Source organism: Scardinius erythrophthalmus, assembly GCF_964197995.2.
Source record: "Scardinius erythrophthalmus genome assembly, chromosome: 2".
Classification (NCBI taxonomy): Eukaryota; Metazoa; Chordata; class Actinopteri; order Cypriniformes; family Leuciscidae; genus Scardinius; species Scardinius erythrophthalmus.
In genome coordinates, this window is record NC_138222.1 from 11,673,955 (window position 1) to 11,699,529 (window position 25,575).

The 25,575-nt window shown below is 37.3% G+C and overlaps 1 protein-coding gene across 2 annotated transcripts in view; it reads left to right on the top strand.

Annotated features, from left to right (window-relative positions):
* The first annotated feature begins 2,359 nt into the window (after positions 1-2,359).
* LOC308686689 (equilibrative nucleoside transporter 2) overlaps positions 2,360-25,575 on the top strand; it is a 44,874-nt gene continuing 21,658 nt past the window's right edge. The window contains exon 1 of one of the 2 annotated variants that reach the window (XM_081358739.1): positions 2,360-2,541. Coding sequence is in view for 1 of the 2 variants with exons in the window: in XM_081358738.1 (XP_081214864.1) it covers positions 8,822-8,843 (22 nt within the window). In the remaining variant the exon portion in view is untranslated. Of the gene's footprint in view, positions 2,542-8,727; positions 8,844-25,575 lie in introns of those variants that run through there. The other variant, XM_081358738.1, reaches the window with a different exon arrangement.

Genomic DNA, 25,575 nt, shown 5'->3' on the forward strand with positions numbered 1-25,575 from the left:
GCCTACAAGTGATGTTCTCTAATTATGTCAGTTATTTTTACCTTAAACTTAAAACAGCTCTCCAGAGGCCCCAGTCAGTGTGATTTTGTAATCATGTCAGTTTTTTTTAAAGGTCCCATGACATGCTATTTTTTGTAGGCTTTAATATAGGCCTTAGTGGTCCCTAGTACTGTATCTGAAATCTCTTTTCAAAAATTCAGTCTCAGTGCAGAATTATAGCCACTATAAGCCAGTCCCAGAATGAGCTTCCTTCAGACAGGCCGTTTCGGAGTCTGTAGCTTTAAATGTTAATGAGGAGGAGAAAGGCGGCGCAAGGTGGAGGGTGGGTGTGGCCTTGACCATCTGCGGCAACGGTAGACCATGCATGTTTACATTGGATATATTGCAATGGCACGGAGACACGCAGTCGTTCAAGCATTTCAGTTTGACCCAGAATCTGATCCAGATGGAGAAGCAACGGATGAAGAAGTTGCAACTCAGCAGCTCCAGCAGGACGTTTCCGAATGGTTAGTTTAAAATATTATGTCTGGATACGGTACTTTATTCGGGTGGTTTACAGTTATTATCATGTAGCTAACGCTAACCTACTGTTGCCTTTTCACGGGAGATCTGTAACATCTGTAATTTATCTTATTACAATTACATCATCAAGCTCTGCGATCTTGAAATGCGGATATCGCGCGCGCCATATAACCAGAAAACGGTTATCCAAATAACAAAGAAGTGTACAACACTCGCGTTACAGTTTGTGTATTCACACACATAAACTGCATAGCTAATGTGACAGCCACATTCTACGTGTAACAGTCAAGGCAAACATAAACAGTAAAGCAACACACTTACATATCATTAGTTGACTTACTGTTCCGAGGTGTGTAGCTGAGCCAAAGAGAGTGATCCAGACTTTAGTTTCAGACGTTCAGCAAGCCCAGCTCTGTATTAACCCTTCGGTGTTCATTTGTACATCCAATTATTGAGCAATTGTTATGCTTCGCTCGCTCAAAAGCCATGATATCTCTCGTGGACAAACTAAAATCGCGCGCGCGCGTTCCTACTTCCTTCCTAGCTCATTTTCTCATGGGCGAGAAATATTCTCTGGGCGGGCAAAGCAGAGACAGGGGAGGTAACATTCCTCCTTATAACGTCACAAGGAGGAGATTCAAGATCAGCGCGATTGAGCGCCCATTTTCTCAAAGGCAGAGAAAGATAGCAAAAGCTCGATTTACACCGATTGAAATTTCTAGAAACTTGGGGACCATATACAGGCTAGGGGAACTCATATTAATGTTAAAAAACCTCAGAAAGTGAAAATTTCATGTCATGGGACCTTTAAACACATGTGATAGGCCTATCACTTTTTTTTTATTAATGTTTTTTGCTCTGTTGTTGGCATTTTTAAAATGTATTGGCCGAAATTAGTAATGATATGCTATTTATATACGGGTTTTTTTTTTAAATAGCAACATTTAATGTAAAATTCACTTAAAGAAGATCAGTTTCGTTCATGGTGAAAACGTGAAACGTCCCATAGTTTAGTAGAATATTGCTGCCATCAACTGGAAAACAAACACCTTTTGCTAGTGCGCCATAGATACCAAGCGTGCAAGCCCTGAAAAGTGAAACCAAAACGTCTCGATCGCCCCCCGGTGACTGGTCCTAGTATAGGTCATAAGCCCCGCCTCATCGATTTTTTTTTTTTTTTTTTTTTTTTTACAGTTTATGTATACGATGCATCGTATAATTCAGCTAGTCACGACTGTTTCCTGAAACAATAACCTACTGTATGTTCAAGTAGGTGGTTACGGTGTTGTCACGCAGGTTAATCAATCCGTTTGCGATCGAATTACGGACGTGGCATCTGAGGGCTAAATATAATTTTTCGTTGTTATTTTGCTTTGTTTCTAGATTCAATCATAGGCTCGTTCGTGTGTAGGCTTCTTACGGCACGTATGCGCATGCATCATTACCAGACTTCTATTGCCTTGGACACAGGCAGCTCTAAATTATTCCCTATAGAATGAATAAACATGAAAATTGTAGTGTATGTGGATCAGCAGAAACTGTAGAGCCTGGGCTGCTAATATGTTGTACTGCTTATGCAAATAAAAGGGTATTTCTTTTGAAAGAATTAAGAGAAATGGATTAAATCGTACACTTAAAACCTAACGCGGCTGCATATAATCGAATAATTAACACATAACGAGGTAGGCCTACTGAAGAAAGATTTAACTTTTTAAAAGGATTTAAAGGTAGAATTTATAAATTTATTTGTATTATTATTTAATTATTAGTTATTTCCCATTCCGTCAGTGGTCCACCACACTCCAGCCCAGTAGTTGGCGGGAATGCACCATCGTTTGTTTGCCAACCCGCCTTAAACCGCAAAGAAGAAGAGATGCTTCTTCATCCATGTGTATGTGTGTAACCAACACGCGATCTAATTGAATGAATGTGAACTTCGCAGCGTTTGGTACTGTTGATATTATGCGTTCGAAATGGGCAGATGAAATGGAAAAATAACCAAAAGCATCGTAAAAACAGGTAAGCAGATAAAGGAAACGCGGACTTTAATTCAAATGACCTTTCCTTCTCTGGCTAAAAATAACCATTGTGAACTCTTTTTATTGTGAAAGCGTTCATGATGAAATTTTCTGCCTCACCCCCTCTCTCTATGAGTGAATTTGCTCTGGTTTATTCTAGTAATTTATGACATCCCGAACCAACTGGAGAGAACAGAGAGGCTTTTGTCTGACGTGTCCGTCGCACACACTGCTGTTAGAACATCTTTCACACACACGATACGAAAGTACGCACCGACCAGTTCGATCGATAATCATCCGGATTTCAGCAATAATTTTCACCTTTATATGGTGTAGGCCTAACTAACAGTTATGTAGGACGAGATTCGTTGCGTCTTCTTTTATTTAATTTTAATTTTTAATTTTGCAAAGAAGAATTCAAATTTCTCTCATTAAAACAGGTGTTCGTCTTTTCCAGCTGTAGTGTTCTTGCTTAAAATGCTTAATTGTTTGATCGACATCATTACCCATGCCTTTGAAATCAAATAACTATTCAACAAAAAAAAGTTTAAGAAGCATTTTGTTGTTGTTGAGACTTCTGATACATGGCAATAATTTCAAAATGATAAAATATTGGCCAGGCCGATATTACTAGTCCGTATGTGCATATCCTTTGACTGACCTTGTGTTTGACTATGCAAGCAGGGTATTTAACTATGACTGAAGGTTCCTAGAAAGAAACAGTTGAAGCAAGAATAAATAAAAGGCCTTTCAATGAAGAAGTGGTGTGAATAGATACAGGCAATCAAAAGCTCAGCATTTATTCACCAGTCTTTTCTGAAGAAGGGGTGGACAGGTTGCCGATGGAGAGATGTTTGTTAAATTTATTTGGAGGTTTGCTGTAGACCGAGATATTTGTTTATGCTGGAATAAAGAATCAGACAGGATATAAATGGGTCCGTGCCAAATAAGAGTCTCCATCCATTATAAAGAAAAGGATGAATCTTTCAAATACACAAAAAGCTAAATTTACCAACATATTTTTACGTTAGTAGGCTACATGTAAATGAAAATGATGAAATATCGGTTGTCCTTATGTGGGGCTGCACGGTAACGGTTAAACTGATAATTAGGATTATTTTAAACAAAAATTATAATCACATAAATTTTAATAATCTATTATAAGAGACTGTAGATGGTTCGCACTCTGAAAAACTAGACAAAGTCTTTAACAAAAAGAATCAATTATTTTAATAGAGCAAGAGCAGACGTTTCAGCCATCCAGCTATTCTCAATGCTCATAATGAATCAACACCAGACATGCAGTCAATTAATACCCGATAGGTAATCAGGAAACAAGTAACAGGTGCAAAGGGAGGGGCTTCAGCCCAGACCCAGAGAACAAATAGAAACACAATTCTTTTAATAGAAAAGTTAACAATATTTATCTCTAAAAAAGAATAAAAGCATTTACAGAAAACATGAATAGTTTATCTCTTCATTCATCCCTTTCGGGCAAAGGCTGTTGAGTTCAAAAATCCAAAAAGATTCTCTCTGTAGCAGTTTTTTATCTACATCACCACCTCTCCTTTTAGACAAAACTCTTTCAATGCCCAGAAATTTCAGGTCAGAAATTGCATGCTTAGCTAGTTGAAAATGTTGGGAAACAGACGAAGTTGCATCACATCTCCTGATTGCACTCAAATGTTCCAAAATTCTCGTTCGTAAAGCCCTGATAGTTTTGCCTACATACAACAATGGGCAAGGGCAGATCAAAATGTACACCACGTGGGTGGATTTACATGTAATCAATTGCTTGATTTTATATATCTTACGTGTATGCGGATGTGTGAAAGATTGGAGTTTAAGGTAATGTGAACAGGAAGTGCAACTTTTGCATGGAAAATTACCCTGGGCATTAGAGAGAGTACCAGAAGGAGGCGTGGCAATATCAGCATGGACCAGCCTATCTCTAAGGTTTGAGCTTCTAGAAAAGACACAAAGAGGCAAATTTTGAAAAAGTCCATTCAGTTGATAATCACTTTTAATTATATGCCAATGAGAATTAACAATGTTTCTAATTTCTCTGCTCAAAGGACTATGGGTCAGTTTTAGAATGCAGCGGTTCTCATTTTGTTTGGAGACCAAATTAGACGAATGTGTACCAGAGGCACGTACTTTGTTTAGTGCTATATCAAGCCAACTGTTGGGATATCCCCTAGAGTTAAAATCTCTGTATAGAAGTCTTGCTTTTACCTCAAAGTCATTTTTGTCAGAGCAGATAGGATGCAATCTGGTGAACTGACTGAAAGGCAGACCACGTTTCAGGGATGTTGGGTGAGCACTTGTGGCATGAAGTAAGCTATTTTTCTCTGTGTCTTTCCTATATAAAGAAGAAACAATATGTCCATCAATAACAAATACAGGTGTCTAAGAAGTTCACACTAGTGGCACTCGCTGTATAGGTGAGTGGCACTCGCTGTATAGGTGTACTTAATAGAAGATCTTAAGCAATTCATGTATAAGACAAACAGTTCAAATTCAGATAATGAGCCATGAAAAACCACAAAACAGTCGTCAATGTATCTCTTGAACAATATTATCTTCTCCAAAAAAGGATTGTTATTGAACACATACTGTTCTTCCAAAAAACCAAGATATAGATTGGCATAGTCAGGGGCCATAGTGGCACCCATAGCTGTGCCACTGATCTGAAGGTAATATTGATGTTCAAACAAGAAATAGTTTTTAGTGAGCACTAATTCAGACATATCTACAATGAATTTAGTAGGTAAACCATCATCATTAGTCCGAAGATCAAGAAAATACTTCAAGGCAGTCAAACCATTAGTATGGGGAATGTTTGTATATAAAGAGGTTACATCCATAGTAGCAAGCAAAACACCCTGACCTAGATGACCAATCTGAGACAGACATTTAAGAAAGTCAGATGTGTCCTTGAGATAGCTTGGGAGCAAAGTAACCAAAGGTCTGAGAATGAAGTCTACAAAATTAGAAAGAGGTTCAGTAAGACTATTATTACCTGCAACAATTGGGCGACCTGGTGGATTAGATAGATTTTTATGAACCTTAGGCAAAATATAGAAAGCTGGTCTAGTTGGGGTACGATTGAACAAATATTGAAATTCTCGTTCAGAGATAAGTGATAATAATAATCTACTATAATAAATAGAGGTCGACCGATATGGGTTTTTTCAGGCCGATGCCGATCTTTTGAAATCCGGGTCGGCCGATGGCCGATTAATGCTGCCGATTTATTTTGGCCGATATTTGGCCGATTATGTGCTTGCTTTTAACCTCTATTTGAAAGATAAAATGTAACACAAATAATTACTTAAGATAGACAAGATTTCTCAACAAAAACATTTATTGAACACACTTGACCAATCTGCACTTGTACAAAACACAAAAAGACCTTGAGATATGTTTGGTAATTGTACCTGAATGAATTGAAAATTAATTTGCTACATTTCAGATTAATATATTTGTTTTCCTTAAAATTTTAATTAACAGTAACTTAAACACTTTGCAGTTTGAATGATGTCTTGTATAAACAAAATGACGGTGTATGTTTTTATGTTTCCACTGTTTGATCGCATCTGCGCCTCACACACACACACACAAACACACACACACACACACACACAAATATAAGTAAACACTTTGCGACTTTAAACACACGCGACTTTTCGATCGCGCCCGCGCCCCTCTCTCCCTCTCTCTCACACACACATCATATTCCAGCATTGCAATCTTTACATCGCAGCCTGCTTCCATAGACAGTATAGCCTGTTTCAGAGCTAAGGCGGAGCTACAGATAAGGTGTCCCCAAAGATCCTGCGTATCTAACAGTAGTTCCGCATTACATGAATTAATTTGCACGCGAGTTTTATTTATTTTTATACCCTGTATTCTCCGTGTAAATTTATACACTGAACCGTGACGCCCGTACCGTTTCGGTTCAATACGAATACATGTACCGTTCCACCCCTAGTCTACAGTGAAATACAGTCACACATTACACTGACCAGCATTTTAACAGTGTTTAATCCAGCTACTAGCTAACGGTATGCTAAAGTTAACTGCTGACTAGCGTCACGTTTCTAACGTCCGTTTTCAGAGCATCCAAGAGAAGCACAGGCATAACAGTAGCACTGAAATGAAGCCCAGAAATCCGCATTGATATTCGGTCCGGTAAATAACGGTCGTTAAGGCACCAGTGCCGTATTAGCACCGGGTCTGTCTGTAGCTACCCAACCCTAGCGACGACGCTAGCAAAGCAAAGCCAGTCCTTTAGTGCGTTGGTCACTTTTTTATTACTTATTTCTCTGCATTGAGTGACAACCCTCTCAAATATAAGACACACAAAACAGAACAAATAAAAGTCTCAGATTCTCTGTCTGTAATTGCAAAATTCTTGCTTACTTATTGTGACATGATCGCAACCCTACTGCTGTGCTAATGCAACCTCAACTACGCTATCAATATCCAAAGTAGCCGAACGTCATGTCGCCTATTCATATTTTTTCTCGAAGTTGGCAGTAACATATCAAAAGGTTTTAATTAAATATAAAGGAGTTTTCTCCAAGGAACTTAGCTCCTTCCTTAGGCACTGGATGAGGTCTGCTCACTCTGCTGGAGAATGACTCTAGGCGCAGTGCGTCGAACACGTGTTCCACAACAACAACAACAACACTAGCTGCCCACAGATGCGCCCGCCAAATAATCGGCTTGATACACTTGGATATTGGCCGATGCCGATTATGTTAAAAAATGCAAAAAATCGGCCGATTAATCGTCCGACCGATTAATCGGTCGACCCCTAATAATAAATTGTAATAATCATAATAATAAAGATGCCTGCACTTTGGAATGTGTTGCTACTATCTTTAAAATCCTCGTGAAGCATGAATCTTTTAAAAAAAGGTCTTGAAGACTTATTTATTTTATCAAGCGTTTAATTAGGTCTGAGAACTGAGTGATTAGTTGTACGATTGTCTTGGTGTCATGTGTTGACGTTATTTTATGTTTCTATGTATTTTAGAGTTATTTACTACTTATGGACAGCATTTTGGTCCATTCTAATGGTTTTGAAAGTGCTTTATAAATAAGAGTTGAGTTGAATCACGATTAGGGCTGTCACTAAACAGTATTTTGGTAATCGAGTAATCCGATGGATTATTTGGACGATAAATCAAGTAATTGGATTATTTTTGTGGTAATGAAAATAGACCCAAGTAAACAATAACCATTAAAATTACTTAAAATATATAGGCCTGGGTATAACAACGAGGCAATAATAATTGCTTCAAATAGAGTATGAAAAGCAAGTAATCATTTGGCTTTATTGGACCACACTGTAAAAAATACACACAATATAAACATAATCACCTTACGTACATTACACATAACAAATGTATAACAATTATGTTATAACAATATAACAAATGCCTGCAGGGTGTGCCAACTGCATGGCGTTGTTGTTACACATGCAGCATGATACTTGTTTAATATTGGCCAGACAATATTTAATGCAAAGTTTTAAATGTGGTTGGCAGATTGAGAAGATTAAGTAAAACACTGGGCAGAAAATGTATCCTCCGTTTGGGGGATTTGTTCTCTTGACATCCGGCAACCAAGCAGGAAAGATAGTGGAGGCTTGTTACCAATGCAAGATAATGGAAATGTCAAACGTGAAAACGTTTTCAGGACAAATCATCAGTGGGGAAAATATCACTACGATTATTTTTAATTAATAGTTAAAATATTAAAATATGATTAATTGTGCAGCCCCATCCTAGGCCTATGTTTATGTCATGAAAAACATTGCAGGTTTTAATTTTCTAGTTTTGAACTAGATTTTTATTAATTCTTGTATTAAACATTGAGAGAGTGCAGATAGGCTATAGATAACATTTTCTTTCGATTTTTCTGCAACATTTGCTGTATCACACATGCTTCCCATGACCTCCTTTAACTCTGTCTCTGGTTTACTGGCAACTTTTAACTCCAGTGAGACTACTGAAACTCTCACAGATGTTTTGAATGGAAGCAGACCAGTCACTAAAGGGTTAATTAGTTTGCGTTCTTGGCATAATCTGCCATCTAAATTCCCATCGTCACCTCCCTCATGTTACCCTCTGAGTGAGTGTTATGGTTTGGATAAATTTGTGAATCATTACTCTGTCTCTTGTGAAGATAATTTGTGAGCTGCTGTGCTGCTGGGAATAAATGGCCTGGCTTTCACAGTGATTCTTTGTTTCCATGCATTACGAGGTTAAATGGAAAAGAAAACCCTCCAGGGTACGTTTTCCTGTTATTTATTCAAGCTCCTCCTTTTGAAAAAAGTAGCCTACACTCTAGCATACTTTTAAAAAGAGAACTTATTACAAAAATAATATACTTATAAAGAAGTTCAAACTGAATGTAATGTTTTCTGACACTGCATATTAATTGCAATTAATGAAAATATATTTTAGTTTTAATTAATATTAAATGCATTTAGCGGCATCGAGCTAAACTTTAGATGGTCTTGCTGAACTTGAAGCTAAAATAATCTGTAATGTAATTATTCAATCTTCTGTCAAGTATTTAAATGTTTGTAAATGCATTTGTAATAATGAAGCTGTAATTTAGTAGCCTACATTTAAAATATTTATAGTTAATTGGATCTGTAATTAAATCCTCTTATATATCTTTTACCTTTTTTAAAATACAAGACTTTTTAAGATCAAATCCATTCTTCATTTATTTAATTCATTAGTAGCCTACCTGCTTTTTTTTTTCATTCAGACATGCTGGGTGTGCTCTTTTTGGGTTAAAGTTGTTGTGAGAGATGGTAATTTATTTAATTTTTTACTATTAAACTGATCTAGGAGTTAAAAGGGTATCATAATCATAATACATCATTAGTGTGACCTGTCATAAAGGGTTTGGCAGGAAATGAGTCATGTTTACGTGATTGAAGCAGATGGTGATCGGAAGTGTCGGGTGACACTCTGTTGTTTCCAGTTTAGACCAGAGCAGCCAGTTACTGTAATAGTACAGAGTCACTCATTGAAACTCATTTGCACGTTTATATATAGAAAAATGGTGTGTAACACAGGTTTTGTCATTAGCTACGTTTAGGCCTACACCTTATGTTTCAATCGGAATGAAATCAATCCGATTGATGAATCTGAACACGGTGTTTACATGAACGATAAATAAAGTAATCGGGTTGATGTGCGTCACAAGCTTGAAATAGGAAATAATTTTTTGACATGCGCACACTGCACAAATACAGAGTTTCCCGCTGTTCGCGCATAACTATTTTGCTGCATTGGTTCTTTATTTGTTTTAAACATCAGACGTAATATTAATCCGTCTCTGGTAATGATTTGGAGACAATGAGCATATTAACTGTTTTGCCGTGCTGCTTATATTTATCACGCAGTAAAAATGCCCCCTTTTTAAAAAAGACGTGCTTTTTTTCAATAAAATTTCAACAGTAGTAATTATTAGGTCCATAGGCAACTAAAAACAAACACATATTCAGCAAACAATAAATAAGTTGCAATATGGAATTAATTGTGCAGGGCACTGTGAGGTTGAGTTGATGAGCAAATCGTCGTCTTGTGCGTGTGTGAGAGAGAGAGAGAATGCACACAGTACTTACATCTACTGTGTTAATGGGAAAACTCGACTTGGCATTTTGATATATATCTGTGTTTATTTGGCCGTTTAGGCGCGCAACCAAAGACAAATGCTATGCTTGTCCGTGTTGCGCTCGGAGCGCGCGCACAACATCCTGTCAGTAGAATTAATTTCTCTTTCGCGACTTATCGCGCTTTATTTCTTTTCAACATAAAGCATTATCAAAAATACGACACATGTATTATAGGACATAAAGTGTCTCTGCGGCAAAAGTGAAAGTTCCAACGGCCAGCGGGTGAAATATTTCGAAATGTCTCTTTGCACAGCAAAGCAACCGTTTCAATAAAAGGATATATTAAAGTTTATATAGCCTACTTTTACATTTCGCTGCTGTTCTAAAATGGTTTTCGCCATTACCATAAACAAGCTGCAGCTGCTTGAATCCCAGTGCAGGAGCTGTAGGTTACCAGAACTAAGTGGTTTGCTGTGGTGAGTCGTGACACTCGCGAACAGCACCGAACACGCACTTTTGCCGGTAGGCTACAACTTGAATATTATTAGGGGCTAAGCACAGAATGTGCGTAGGCACCTATTGTATCTGTTGGCGTACCAAAAATAATTATTTTTCTTCCGCTCTGGGAGTCTATGGCAGCCCATATAACCGCTTGCAGGAAAGTTGTGCAATTTGGCACACTGATAGAGGACAGACTGAACAGTCACCATAGCAAATTTGGAGTCTCCAACTCATTCCCTCTAGCGCCACCAGCTGTCCAAATTTGCACTCATGTTTATGCTAATAACTTTTGAACCACACGGGCTAGAAACTTTTTTCTACTGATTCCCTAGCTCAAGACGATTCGATTGCACCCTATGACGTCATTTTCCGTCATGGAAATGTTTCGGCCATTTAGAATTTTTCGAAAAAACTACTTTTTCGAACTCCTCCTAGGCCGTTGCTCCATTTTCACGAAAATTTAACCAGATCATCTTCAGGCAGTGCTGACCAAAAGTTATGGAATTCAAATTAATTCGCTAAACAGTTTACGATAAACCCACGAACAAATTTTGCGTAGCGCTTGCGAAATAGACGTAAGGCTGTATCTCCGCAACGCTTTATCGGATTCAGATCAAACTTGGTACATGTCATCACAAGCATGACCTGAGGCTACATGCTGCGTTTCGGCACAGCGCCACCTACTGGTCCAGAGATATGAAAAATGGCTATTTTTGCTTATAACTTCTGAACAGTTTGTCCAAAAATCATAAAATTGGTCTCGTTAGATTCAGGGGAACATGCCGAGTCGACTAATATCCAATGTTACCATATCGGCCATTTTGACTGTCGGCCATTTTGAATTTTGTGCTAAAATGCTGTATTTTAAGAACGCATGAACGGATTGTTATGAAACTTGGTATGGGTCATCAGCAGAATACCCTGAAGGAGCGTGAGAAGTTTCGAACCAGTGCCACCTTGTGGTCAAAAGTTATAACATTTCCAAAAAGGCTAATAACTTTTGAATAAATCTGCCTATTGAAATGCCACTGGTCTTAATAGATTCCCTGGGTCACGCTGAGAACATAGATACCAAGTTTGCTATATTTGGCCTAATTTCCTGTCCGCCATCTTGATTTTCATTCAAAACCTACTTTTTCGAACTCCTCCTAGGCCGTTACTCCGATTTTCCTATCCTATTTCCGATAATCCTATCTCTAGACCGTGCCGACAAAAAGTTATGGATTTCGTGTCGATAGACAAAACCGTTTTCGTATGGCACAGCAGCAAATTTGAGGCATGATGTAAAAAGCACTATTCAGGCTTTATCTCTGCAATTCCTTGACATATTGACATAGGGGTGTAACGGTACGTAAAAATCACGGTTCGGTACGTACCTCGGTTTTAAAGTCACGGTTCGGTTTATTTTCGGTACAGTAAGGGAAAGAAATGCAAACATTAAACTGCAGGTTGTTTATTACTATAAACTTTTTTTAACAATTTGTTTACACTTTTTTTAACCTGTTAACCGTTGCCAGAGCGCGGGCGCACTGAAGCGGTTTTATTTATATATAGTTCAAAGTTACTATCAGATGTAATGTTATACCTTGACAAACTATACATCATTAAAAAGATATAAGACTCAAGTTTCAGAATTTGACCACTATTGTATTCTGAGAAACTTATAGCGACAGTTATTTCTTAATTTGTGTCAGGAGTTATGAAATGAAAAAATGAGTCGATACCTTTGATATGAATTATGCGCGTCAGCCGCTTTCATTCATAAAAAACTCCCGTGCCGTCGTCATGACAGCGATACACAAAACAACGTCCTTCTAGGCTTTAGCTCAAAAATGTGCAGATTTGGAGAAATATTGATATATTCTCATAGGTTTACATCAGATTTCTATAGACAGGAATAATATTTATTGAATTTATACCCAAATGCGTCGATGTAATCATTATGAGCGTTTGCATACTCTGTTAATGTGTTTTCAATTCATACCAATAGCCTGAGGGCGCCCTCGCCGCCCTGTGCACAGTATTAGAACATGAAGAAGTGCCATAATCATGTGACAATCCAGGAAGCCTCGAACACACACACAGCTAACAACAGATCGCGCTGTAACTATGGCTGTAACATGGAGAAACAGTCGTTTTGAAGACAATAAACATGTTTGCTATGATATTTGAGTTACCTGTGTTTTTCAATCCATGCCAGGTAACTTATTTCCATAATAATAGATTATATTTATAATGTAATGCTAATCTATATAGAATCGTTGTGCAGAACACTATCCAATAGTATATTTTCTGTCTGATTTTTTATCTGAAGCCAAATTAGATCACAGAAAATTATTTAAAATACTCGATTTGCTTTATAAAGTAAGTTTGGAGCACAAACATGGTTTTAATCTCATAAATTGTCGTGTATTGATGGTGTGCTAAGCTAACATGCTAGCTAGCCCTAGGTGCACCTGCCACCTAGAAGTTATATTTTTATTATTTTTTGAATGCTTACTGAAATGTTTCTTTATTCAAGAAATGCATTAGATACAGTTTAAAATGTAAGGGTGAACTTTGAGAAAAGAAATTAGTGACTGAAACCATATGAATAGCCTGTGAATAGCCAGTCATTAGTAACTATAATGCAGACAAAAGAAATGCATATTTAGAGCCATAACCAGGCTGGAGAGGTGTGAATGTGTGCAGGGAGGGACTGAGACTGAATGGGGCTCGTTTGCACCACAAAACAATAGAGACAATATACTGGATAGATGCTTAGAAGATGGCAATAAACATCAGAAGCATCTTAGCGTCAAATCAAAATAGTCACATGACATGGTCTTGAAAAACATTTCACTAAATACAGAGTTTTGGACTTATTATCTTAAGATTTTAAACATAAAATGTTTAGACATGTGGCATTAGCTGTAGTGCATTTCTAGATTGCTCCAGTGCCAACTTCAATTTTATTTTCATGAGGATATTTCATAAAAAATAATTTCTAATAACTTTACAAAACTTTGAAGTTATTTATAACAATTTTTGTCATTATGACAATAATTAATTCTACATTTACAATAAACTGCCAGGTGTCAGCTTTCAAATGAGATCATACTTGTGCTTTTAGTACAAAGGGTTCATGAACTGTATCTGTTTCAGTTTGGGTAAGTCATTTCTTGGGATTTTTCAAAAGTGGGGTTGCAGCTTAACAGGTTAAACACTTTTTAATAAAATATAATAAAATATATAAAATAAAAAAAATAAGAAATAAAATACTGCTGCAAAGTTCTCCACTTAATAAAATACTCTTGTCTCAAACCAATATCACATAATAAATTTAATGAAAAATATAAATAAATAACTATGATTACAGTGCAGCATTACCAATCCCAGCTTGTAGGCCTGCTCATATTTAATAATTAAGACTGGGAAAAAAAATGAACTTTAATTGCACAATTTGCTGTAATTAATTGCAATTCCTCCAAGCTTGTAATCATCAATAATTAAACTTAGATTCACCTAATTAAATGAAACACCGGGGAAAAAAACAGAAAATAGCCCTATATTAAAATAATATTAAACATATATATCAATGTATTATTCTTTTTCAATAATCAATCAACAATCAATTTAAGATTTTTTTTCCCCATTTACTAATTATCAAAATAAAATATATTCCTACAAAGCTATTATTACCAGAGCATGTGATCAGAGCAGGTCATTTTACCATTGTTGCTAGCGTGACTATACCAGCTCAGCAAACAGAAGTCTACTACTGAGAAATTTCACCTTATTTGAGGGGACTTTGCTTTTCCAGTGCGTGATCGGTACATGATTGGAGTGTTTGGGCCGTTAACGACAGAGCAGAACGCGCAGCGCAAACACGAAGTCGAACATTGAGCAGAGAGCGCAGACACACACACACACACGGAACGGAGAGTGCGGCCGCGCACACGGAGGCGGAGCGGAAAAGCTTTTTTTCGCCCTGCAGTCGATTTCATTGGTTTAGGTTACAGTGACGACGGGTAAAACTAAAACCAGACGGGCTCTGGTAAAACTTTAGAATCAGCTGCAGGGCGGGATTTGCGCTGAACGCGAAAGGCTTCCGCCACTTAATATGTTCGTGTGGAAACACGAATATGTACCTATGTTCCGCACACAAAATATTGCATTCAGTCATTCGGTACACACGTGCACCGAACCGAAAGCCCTGTACCGAAACAGTCCGGTACGAATACACGTACCGTTACACCCCTATATTGACACCAAACTTTGTATGTGTCATTATCACTTCACTCTGACCACATCACATCAGTTTTGTAACTGTGCCACTTATTGGTCGAAAGTGATAATCCATTAAATCATACTTTTATTTACTGTTTCTATGATTTTTCAGGCATTTTGCCTAAAATCCTCTTTAAATGTCTTTAATTGCTCATTCTTGCAGTTGGTCTGACACTTTCAGACATGTCTTGTCATCTTATTCTGCTTGGCCCCGATAATTGCTGCTTGCAGCTATATTTATTATTATTATTATTATTATCATCATAAACTTTTCATTAACTTCGGTTGACTGTACAACATTGTAATTGGCTGCTTTTTCTGCAGAGAGCTGATTTCTGTTGATGTGTCTTAAATTTTTTTATCGATCGTTTGTTTTTAAAGGGTGAGAGACCTCGCGAGCCATAGGTTCCCAACCACTGGTGTACACGAATCAATAGATTAAATTACGTGACCATTTCACGAACTGCCGTGAGACTGGGCTGGTCTGACAGGGTGGGGGGCGTGGCATCACTGTGGTGGCTTTCCATCGTGATGTCGGTCAGCCATCACGATCGGCACAAGCCTAATGTAAACGCAGCTATTGTGAAATGTATAATCTGCTGTAAAATCTCTATTTGTTCAAAAATCAGTAGAATGTTGGGATACAGTAAAAACAAAAGTTTGATTTTACCTACAAAACGTTCTAATGTAAAAGAGATTGTTGAAGTAAATTGAAGGTAAAGAATGGGTTAATCGAAAATATTCCTTTTTTCTTTACTCAAAAAGCTATTCTTAACCTGTTAAGCTGCAACGCCACTTTTGAAAAATCCCCAGAAATGACATACCCAAACTTAAACAGATACAGTTCATGAACCCTTTGCACTAAAAGCACAAGTATGATCTCATTTGAAAGCTGACACCTGGCAGTTTATTGTAAATGTAGAATTAATTATTGTCATAATGAAAAAAAATTGTTATAAATAGCTTCAAAGTTTTGTAAAGTTATTAGAAATTAATTTTTATGAAACATCCTCATGAAAATAAAATTGAAGTTGGCACTGGAGCAATCTAGAAATGCACTACAGCTAAAGCCACATGTCTAAACATTTTATGTTTAAAATCTGAAGATAATAAGTCCAAAACTCTGTATTTAGTTACATGTTTTTCAAGACCATGTCAGTTGACTTTATTTTGATTTGACGTTAAAGATGCTTCTGATGTTTATTGCCATCTTCTAACCATCTATCCAGTATATTGTCTCTATTGTTTTGTGGTGCAAACGAGCCCCATTCAGTCTCAGTCTCCCCCTGCACACATTCACACCTCTCCAGCCTGGTTATGGCTGTAAATATGCATTTCTTTTGTCTGCATTATAGTTACTAACGACTGGCTATTCATAGGGTTTCAATCCCTAATTTATTTTATCAAAGTTCTTACTTAACATTTAAAAACTGGATCAAATGCCCTGCTTGAATAATGAAACATTTTAGTAAGCATATTTAGAAAAAAATTATAAAAGGATAACTGCAATATGTGGCAGGTGCACCTAGAGCTAGCTAGCATGTTAGCTTAGCACACCATCAATACACGACAATTTATGAGATTAAAACCATTTTTGTGCTTCAAACTTAATTTATAACGCAAGTAGAGTGTTTTAAATAATCTTCTGTGATATAATTTCGCTTCAGATTAAAAAATCAGATATAAAATATATATTTTTTATTATTCTGCACAATGATAAAGTCTATATCGATTAGCAATACATTATAAATATAATCTATTATTATGAAAATACCTGACATTATTTGAAGAACACAGGTAAACCAAATATCATTTCAATCATGTTTATTGTCTTCAAAAAGTCTTTTTTCTGCATGTAACAACGATCTCTGATAGCTGTGTGTGTGTTCGAGACTTCCTGGATTGTCACATGATCATGGTTCTTCTTCATGTTACATAAATGGACTATTATTGTGAATGTAGCGCCCTCAGGCTGTTGGTATGGATTGAAAACACAATACATCACAGCGTCCAGCGCTCATAATGATTACATCGACGCATTTGGGCATAAATTCAATAAATATTATTCCTGTCTATAGAAATCTGATGAAAACTTATGAAAATATATCAATATTTCTCCAAATCTGCACATTTTTGAGCTAAAGCCCTGAGGGACGTTGTTTTGTGTATCGCTGTCATGACGACAGCACAGAGTTTTTTTTATGAATGAAAGCGGCTGACGGTCATAATTCATATCAAAGGTATCGACTCATTTTTTCATTTCATAACTCCTGACACAAATTAAGACATAACTGTCACTATAAGTTTTTCAGAATACAATAGTGGTCAAATACTGAAACTTGAGTCTTATATCTTTTTAATGATGTATAGTTTGTCAATGTATAACATTAAATCTGATAGTAATTTTTAACTAAATAAAAAAAAAAACGCTTCAGTGCGCCGACGCACTGGTGAAGCTTAACAGGTTAAAACCATCCTTACCTTTAGCATACTTTTTTAAAGGGGTGGTATAATGACCTTTTCACAAGATGTAAAATAAGTCTTTGATGTCCCCAGAGTGTGTATGTGAAGTTTTAGCTCAAATGAATACCCCACAGATATTTTTATAGCATGTTAAAATTGTAAATTTTTTAGGGTGAGCAAAAACGCACCATTTTGTGTCTGTTCCTTTAAATGCAAATGAGCTTCTGCTCCCAGCACAGAGGGCGGAGCTTCAAGAGCTTACACTCACACAGACATGCTCTGAAAATTTCAAAAACTCTTTAGCCTTTAGCCTTTTATGTTCAGACCGGATTCAGACAATGATGAACTCAAGAAGTGGTGGCAACAGGATGTTTCTGAATGGTTAGTTGTTGAATTTATGTAGCTTATGTGTAGTTATCTTCTAGTCATTGATTAGCGTAGTCTTGATAATCTATAAATCGTGTTACGGGGGTTTTAGGGTCATAATTATGGGGTCGTAGTTTATGTAAATTGTAGGGTTGGTGATGTCATTAACCCGGGAGGAATGTCGTGTAGTCCCAACCAGCCGTTTGTTGTAGTCCTTAAAAAACGATTTCTTTTAAAGCAAATATCTCCCTTTGCTTTTAACTTTGAGCATTGTAACTTTGCAGATGTTGTTTATGCTCAAACAGCAATATTACACACTTACTAAAGTTAAAAAAGTGAAATCATTATCAAACACCCCTTTAAAAGTGTACTACATATTACAGAAATTATATACTTTAAAACAAAATCACTAAATACACTTAAAGGAGAACTCCGGTGCAAGATGAACCTCGGGTGTAGTAACACATTGGTACCAAGTCGAATGTTCTCTGGGATTTGTTTTCATTAAAATCTAATGTAAAGAGTTTTATCTCTAAAAACAGTTTAGCTTATAACGCAGTATATGGGGGCATATCCTAAGTAAAAAGAATTCGCTAGTTAATACCACTAACAAGGCTCAAAATAGCCCCACACTAACACGATAGCATAATGAGGGTCCCTACATACAAACCGAAGCATTGAGAACTTTGTAAGTGTACAGACAGTTTAAGAAGAAGATGCTCTAAAAAGACATACACATCGCATATACAAATGGGAGCCATCTTTGGAAAACAGTCTCGACCAGTCGAACCACGAATGCGGTAAGCTGGTCAATAGGTTCAATAGGTTTAACCACCCGGATCGTGGTTCGACTGGTCGAGACTGTTTCCAAAGATGGCTCCCATTTGTATATGCGATGTGTATGTCTTTTTAGAGTATCTTCTTATTAAACTGTTTGTACACTTACAAAGTTCTCAGTGCTTCGGTTTGTATGTAGGGACCCTCATTATTCTACCATGTTAGTGTAGGGCTATTTTGAGCCTTGTCAGTGGTATTAACTAGCGATTTCTTTTTACTTAGGATATGCCCCCATATACTGCGTTATAAGCTAAACTGTTTTTAGAGATAAAACTCTTTACATTCGATTTTAATGAAAACAAATCCTAGAGAACGGTCGACTCGGTACCAATGTGTTATTACACCCGAGGTTCATTTTGCGCCGGAGTTCTCCTTTAATCACAATTTACATAGATAAAAACAAAGTTACAAATAAAGTAAGGTCTAACTATAGTATTCAGGCATAGAAATGTAATTATTAGGCATGCATGTTAAATAACACTATAGTGTTCCCTGTAGAAGTTTTATATTGCTTTATTTTATTGTTTGATTAGCATTAATGACATAGACAGCAGCAGGTATTTATAGGCTGCTGTCACTTTACTGAATGCATGGGTCCAATATTAGGTGTGGGGGAAAAAAATCGATTCTTAGATGCATCGCGATGCAGACATGGACGATTCTGAATCGAATCACAAATGTCAAAAATCGATTTTCTAAATGTTAATTGATAACGTAATGTGGACAGTCTGTGGCATGCAGCTGTGCACATAACAGAGACGCATGATGGTTGAGTGTGAAATCCGACCGGCACCCTCTGCATTAAAATCTACCGTAACTTTGGCTTCTATGAAGTTGAAGGGCAAAAGGACCTGGACAACAGCCACACTTTATGCAAGTAGGGCTCCAGACTGCGACCAAATGGCTGACAACCTTAAAAGCTTCCACCCAACTCGGAAAAGGCGAATTACAAACTCTCGCACCATTTATTGCCAAATTACTTCCGTTTGTTTAATTAATAACATATTGGAAGTAAATTCATTATGGATCATATGGATCTAGAGATTCTCACCCCTATCCAATATACTGATACACATCTGATTTCTTTCTCAACTGTTTACGTTCACTTTAGACTAGGGATGTCAACGATTAATCGACGATCGATTAATTGTCGATAATACATTTAATCGATAAAACTTATCGATCATCGATTAAGCAGGTCTTCATGCGCGTGTGCGCTGCTCAACCGCGAAACATGTAAAGCGAGCGCGCCGGAGTTATGTTTGGGACCATTTTACACCTTCATCATGACTATAAGCTTGCGTGTGCATTCGCAGCCTTTTGTTTTGTGCAAATGTAAGTTGTTATACTTTTTATTTTGTGTAGGCCTATCTATATCTGATTTATCTCATATTGGATGCATTTGGTTAAGAATTAACTCTGTAGTAAAGCGTCAGCTTCAGCGCGCGCAGCTCAAACGGCAGTGCACGACTAATAATGACTATTGGGACTGTAATATTACATAACATTATAAAGAGAACAATATTGTAATAAAACATTGTGAATTATTTGGGTTTAGTTGCCGTGTCGCGTTGCTCCAGGAAGCGCGCGTCCACAAAATGAGTAGTTCTGAATGAATAGCACGTAACGTTAACTAAGTTCAAGTTCACTTGTGCATGAATTTGCGTCATTTTGTGCAGATATAATTTGTAATATTATGTTTATTTTTAATATATCTGATTAATCTCATATAGGATGCGTTTCTTTTAGATAAATAACGTGCTAGCAAAGTGCTCCAGTTGAAACGGTAGCAGATTCATTCAGCGCGTGCAGTTGTTCCAGGAAGAGCGCGTCACACATTCTAAGCGAATATGAGGCGGCGTTGGTGACACGTTGTATTAGTAGTTATATTTGATTATTAAATAATTAATTTAATTATCAATCACATCGAAACATTTTACAATCCTATTAGCCCTTTATTTATATTTAAAACCATTCTCATTGATTTGGTGAGGATTATAGCGTTCTGAGCAGCATTTGCACACCCTGTCATGCTGTTGGCCATAGCCACTGCAGTAGACGCATATCGCAGTATTACGGCTAACGATTAATCGATTAATTGATCGTTAATTTAAATGACGATCGATCATAGGAATTTGTGAAAATTGACATCCCTACTTTAGACATAACCGACTGTTTACGAGAATACTTGCCGAGACTGGTATTTTGACATAATTTTGTGTATGTGTCCGGTCAAGCGCAAGGGCGTCGAAAGAGGAATCAGTTTGGCGTTTGCTCGCTATCTCAATATATTTAAAAAATAAGAATATATTTTGAAGGATGTTGGTAACCAAACAGTTTTGGTCCCCATTGACTTCCATAGTTTCCATAGTATTTTTTTGCATACTATGGAAGTCAATGGGGACCAAAACTGTTTGGTTACCAACATCCTTCAAAATATAATCTTTTGTGTTCATCAGAAGACCGAAACTCATACAGGTTTAGAAAAACTTGAGGAAGAGTAAATGATGACAGAATTCTTTTTTTCTTATTTTTGGTGAACTGTCCATTTTAAGTGGGCTTTTATTTCTTTAATATTATTATCTACTTGTACAGTTATTAAAAAATATATACTTTTAACAGTGTGCTTATGCACATTTATTCAATACAATAAATGTGCACTTCTTTTTCGCAAGGGTTATTACCACACATTATCTCTTTTATATGCTGCTTAAGTCACCTCTAATCATAATCTCTTTTTTGTCAATATTGTCATTTGTCATTCACATTGCCAATAGCTCCAGGCCACAGCAACATAAACACCCTCTGATAGTGCTGGGCGGTTTGACCAAAAATCCACATCACGGTTTTTTTCTAAATTAAACCGGTTTCACGGTAAATGACGGTGTTTTTTTTGTTTTTTTTCCAAGCATGATGGGTGTTAACCACATTTTCTACTGAGTGAGAGAGGAAATACTGCAGTAGATTAATTTATAATGCCCTATTTTATTCTCATGAGTGAATGAAAAAATCCACACTAATATTAATAATACAGGTTTGCAAGTAGGGCTGTGACGGTATGGGATTTTTTCTTACCGCGGTGAAGAAGCAACAAATATCGCGGTTTGGCGGTTAACCGAACCCCCCCCCACCCCACCCCCCCAAAAAAAATCACCCACGGCCATCACACACTGCAGACGCGATCAAGACCGCATGTAGCTTGTAAATGACAATGGAAATGAATAATCATAAAGCAGTATTCTTTATTAAAAAATAAACAAATTAACATTTATATTAAATTGTAAATATTAATAATTAACTATTAATTAGGTAGTCTTAAGGCCGGCGACACACTGGCTGCGTGGTGTGAGTGTGGCGTTTCTGTTGCGTGTCTTTTTCTATGTCTTTGCACACCAGAAACATCGCTGCTGCTGCTAGGTGACATATAAGACTCATTGGTGATATATTCGACATATGGAGAGAGAGTTGTGGAAGGCCTATAGGCTACTTAATGTTAAACAAATATATAGCAGCAGCAAAGACAGCGTCGGCAATATTGACGGCAAAATAGGCTACAGAATATTTCGTTCAACTGACAGGTGCAATATTTGAAAATCGATAATATTTTTTTAATTACATTTATATCTACAGTTATGTCAAAACCTTAACTTCAAACATCAAAATGTCATTTATTAATATGTATTCATGTCAAAATGACATACAAACATCTTTTCCTATTCTATTTTGCCAGGAAACGCTTCCAACAGGCTTGCGTGTCGCGTGAAAAATAGGCGTTGGTTCTATTTCTAGCATGCGCGTTTTCCGCGCGGCTCGTGCCACAACTGAGAAGCGCGTCTCACGCAGGCAGTGTGCAAGCTCTAACCTGTTAACATGGGAGCCGAAATAAAAACGGACACGCCACGCAGCCAGTGTATCGCCGACCTAAGGTAGGTGTGCTGCACTTTAGTCCTGCAAACGCCACAGGATGGTTAATTTTTCTAAGATGTGGTCTAGTTATTGGTTAGTGGTATTTCCTCACGAGACGGATACTTTTGTGCGCCTTGTCCAAATTCACCGGCTTCCCCTTAACTGTCACCTGCCTCAAAGGCGACACAGTATTTGGCTTAGACACTAGATTCGTGGCTATTTTTTTAATCATTCGGCTAGCGCCGCCAACTGTTATTGCCTATACCATATAAGAGAGATCGCTGCAATTAAAATCTAACTCCAACTATTTACGTTATGCTTGTCTTTTATTCCTGTGTTTGTTTGTATTTAATTGAACATTATCTGTAAACATCACAAAACCTAGCAGTAAATTAATAATAATCATACACACACAAAAAAATAAATCCCCCATAGGGTATGTTTAACGGACTGTCCCTCGACTCCCTCCCTTGCGCAGGAAGCGTTTTTTTTTTCTCCAAAAAAAAAACAACACTCTCACCCCCACACGGCTGCGACACGGCTACCGGAGTTGATCGCGTCCATTCTAGTCAATGCTTGTGTTTCAGATCGAAGCTTCCCAAAAGCAGCTCTCCGCGCCGCTTCGCTAAATATAGGCGCCTAGTCTATTTTGACGCACGCGTGTGGAGGACGGAATAAAACCTTGTCGCAGACGTGTGTTCTGTGTTGTAAATGAGGTGCGAGACAGTAGCCATGTTTCCATCACCACGTTTTTATCCGAATTATGTGATATCGAATGAAAAATGCCTTATGGAAACAGCAAAATTCGATTGAATTTCTTGAATATCGACTAAAATGAAATACGGTCGGTCTGATCGGATTTGATCTTGATCAATATACGGTTTATGCGATAAACGCTGATGGAAACGTTATTTGCCGAATAAATAATGCATTGCGATTAAGTTTTAGGTCATTTTGGGTACAACCCACCACAAAAGAAAAAGTTTTAGTTAATTTCCGCCCAGTTTGCACCCATTATACTGTCTGGTTTGCACACATGGCCGGTGTCAACAACGTGGACAAACGAGGAGACGAGATACTTTTTGAATTGAATTTAACAGAAAAATAAAACGGCTATTATAGCAAAAATCTAAGAAATGCCATAACAGTCAAATAATGTCGCTATCAGCTGTCACATAAGCACCTAGAGTCCCGCAATGGGTTGGGTACCCGCATAAAAGTGGCTAAAACGGATGGATTGTGACATGATTCCTAAAATTCACAGGCGGGGATGCGGGCGGATAATGAACTCCGACCGATCCTGTCAATTTAGGACCGACCCAATAATTTTTTCCCCCCTTTTAGTCCAACCGAATGGCCGGTTGTAGTAGCCTAAACTTGCGTTAAGATCGACCGATTTTTTTTAAATTATTTTTTTACTCTTCAAACAACTAATACAAATGCAATAAAATAATATTAATTATATTTTAGTAGGCCTAAGTAAATTGCCCATAGCCTATTATAGGCCTACAAACGTAGGCTACGCTCTTTCTTTTAAATAAAAACCCGTCAATCAAGCAAAATAATATTCAATGATTGTAGGGCAGGCTAATAAGCCTGTGTTGTAGCCCTGTCATTAAAAAACGATTTAGTTTTTATGTATTTTTTTTATGTTGATTATATGAAAAGTGAAAAAAGCATGAATAAGATAAAATGATCCCGAATATCGGGAGACAAATGGAGTGGGCAGACATGATTTTGACCACTTTATTAAGTTTGTTTTTGTAGAAAGACTTTCTTTAAAGTGAATTTCGTTTGTATTAATTGTATCTTAATTTTAATCAATGTTTAATCAACCATTTTCCTGGATTTAATGTATAAGAGCTAAATCTCAGGCAATATAATCAGGACACGGAGAGGCGCCCGCGCGTGAACTGGAGGTAGCCTAGGGCTACTTGCATGGCCCAAAACAAAGCGCACTTTAGCGCTCATTAGCCCATTCATGAGGCTATGGTGATGTTGAGAGAGGTGCGAGATAAAAAATAAAGCACTTTAAATTGAATGATTTTAGCTTGTGTGCGATTTATCGCGGCACGGGTCAGATCTGCTGAACTTTGCGGGTACGGGCGGGGGCGGTCTCAAAAAATGGACCCGTGCAGGACTCTGCACCATTACAACTTGTGCAATATTGATCATTTGTTGGTAGATGGTGCGATCCATTTTGTCTAGCAAAACTTTGTTCGCAAATGTTTGCTTGAATGTTGTGCGATTCAGTGTGAAAATGAATGGAAACACCTTAAAATGTCTCAAATCAATTCGATATACCAATTTGATCGCAAAACAGCATGTGACGTCATTACGCACAGGTTTTTATTCGCTTTAAAGCCGTTTGATGGAAACACACTTTCAGCAGCTTTATTCGCATGATTTTTTTTACCGAACTTCAGATAATTCGATTGACAAGTTGATGGAAACATAGCTAGTGTCGCGCAACGCCGCGTTCCGATTAAAGAGACATACACCGGTATTGCGGTTTATTAAAAATTCATATCGTAACAAAAATAAACACCGGTATTCGGTTTGAACCGGTAAACCGCCCAGCACTACCCTCTGACATCACAGTGGTTTAGTTTCGTGCATGGGAGTGTAAAGGTGACGTGAATGCTCCTCCTCCTCTCTCTTCCCCAACCTGACACGCCATGTCTGTTCACGTGGAGTCATGTTTAGTTTAAACTATTTTGTTGGCTTAAACTGTAGCTAATGCAGTCATGTAAAAACATCTTTCTTTTGGACTGAGTGTTTTGTGGATGGACTGCTGTTGTTGCCTAAATCTTTTCAGATTCAGTATGCGGTGTAAATGAAGGTAAAGAATGCGCATGAATATTTTACTCATTCTTTTCTACGCCATTATTAAACACACCTACGCAGTAGCTTTGATGATGGCCAGAATCAGTTTTTTTTTTTTTTTTTTTTTTTTTTTTTTACCAACGTATGGATTGTTTTAGCGTGACGGAAGGATGTTGTGACTATATAAAGAACCAGCACTGCGGGAATCATTCAGACCGC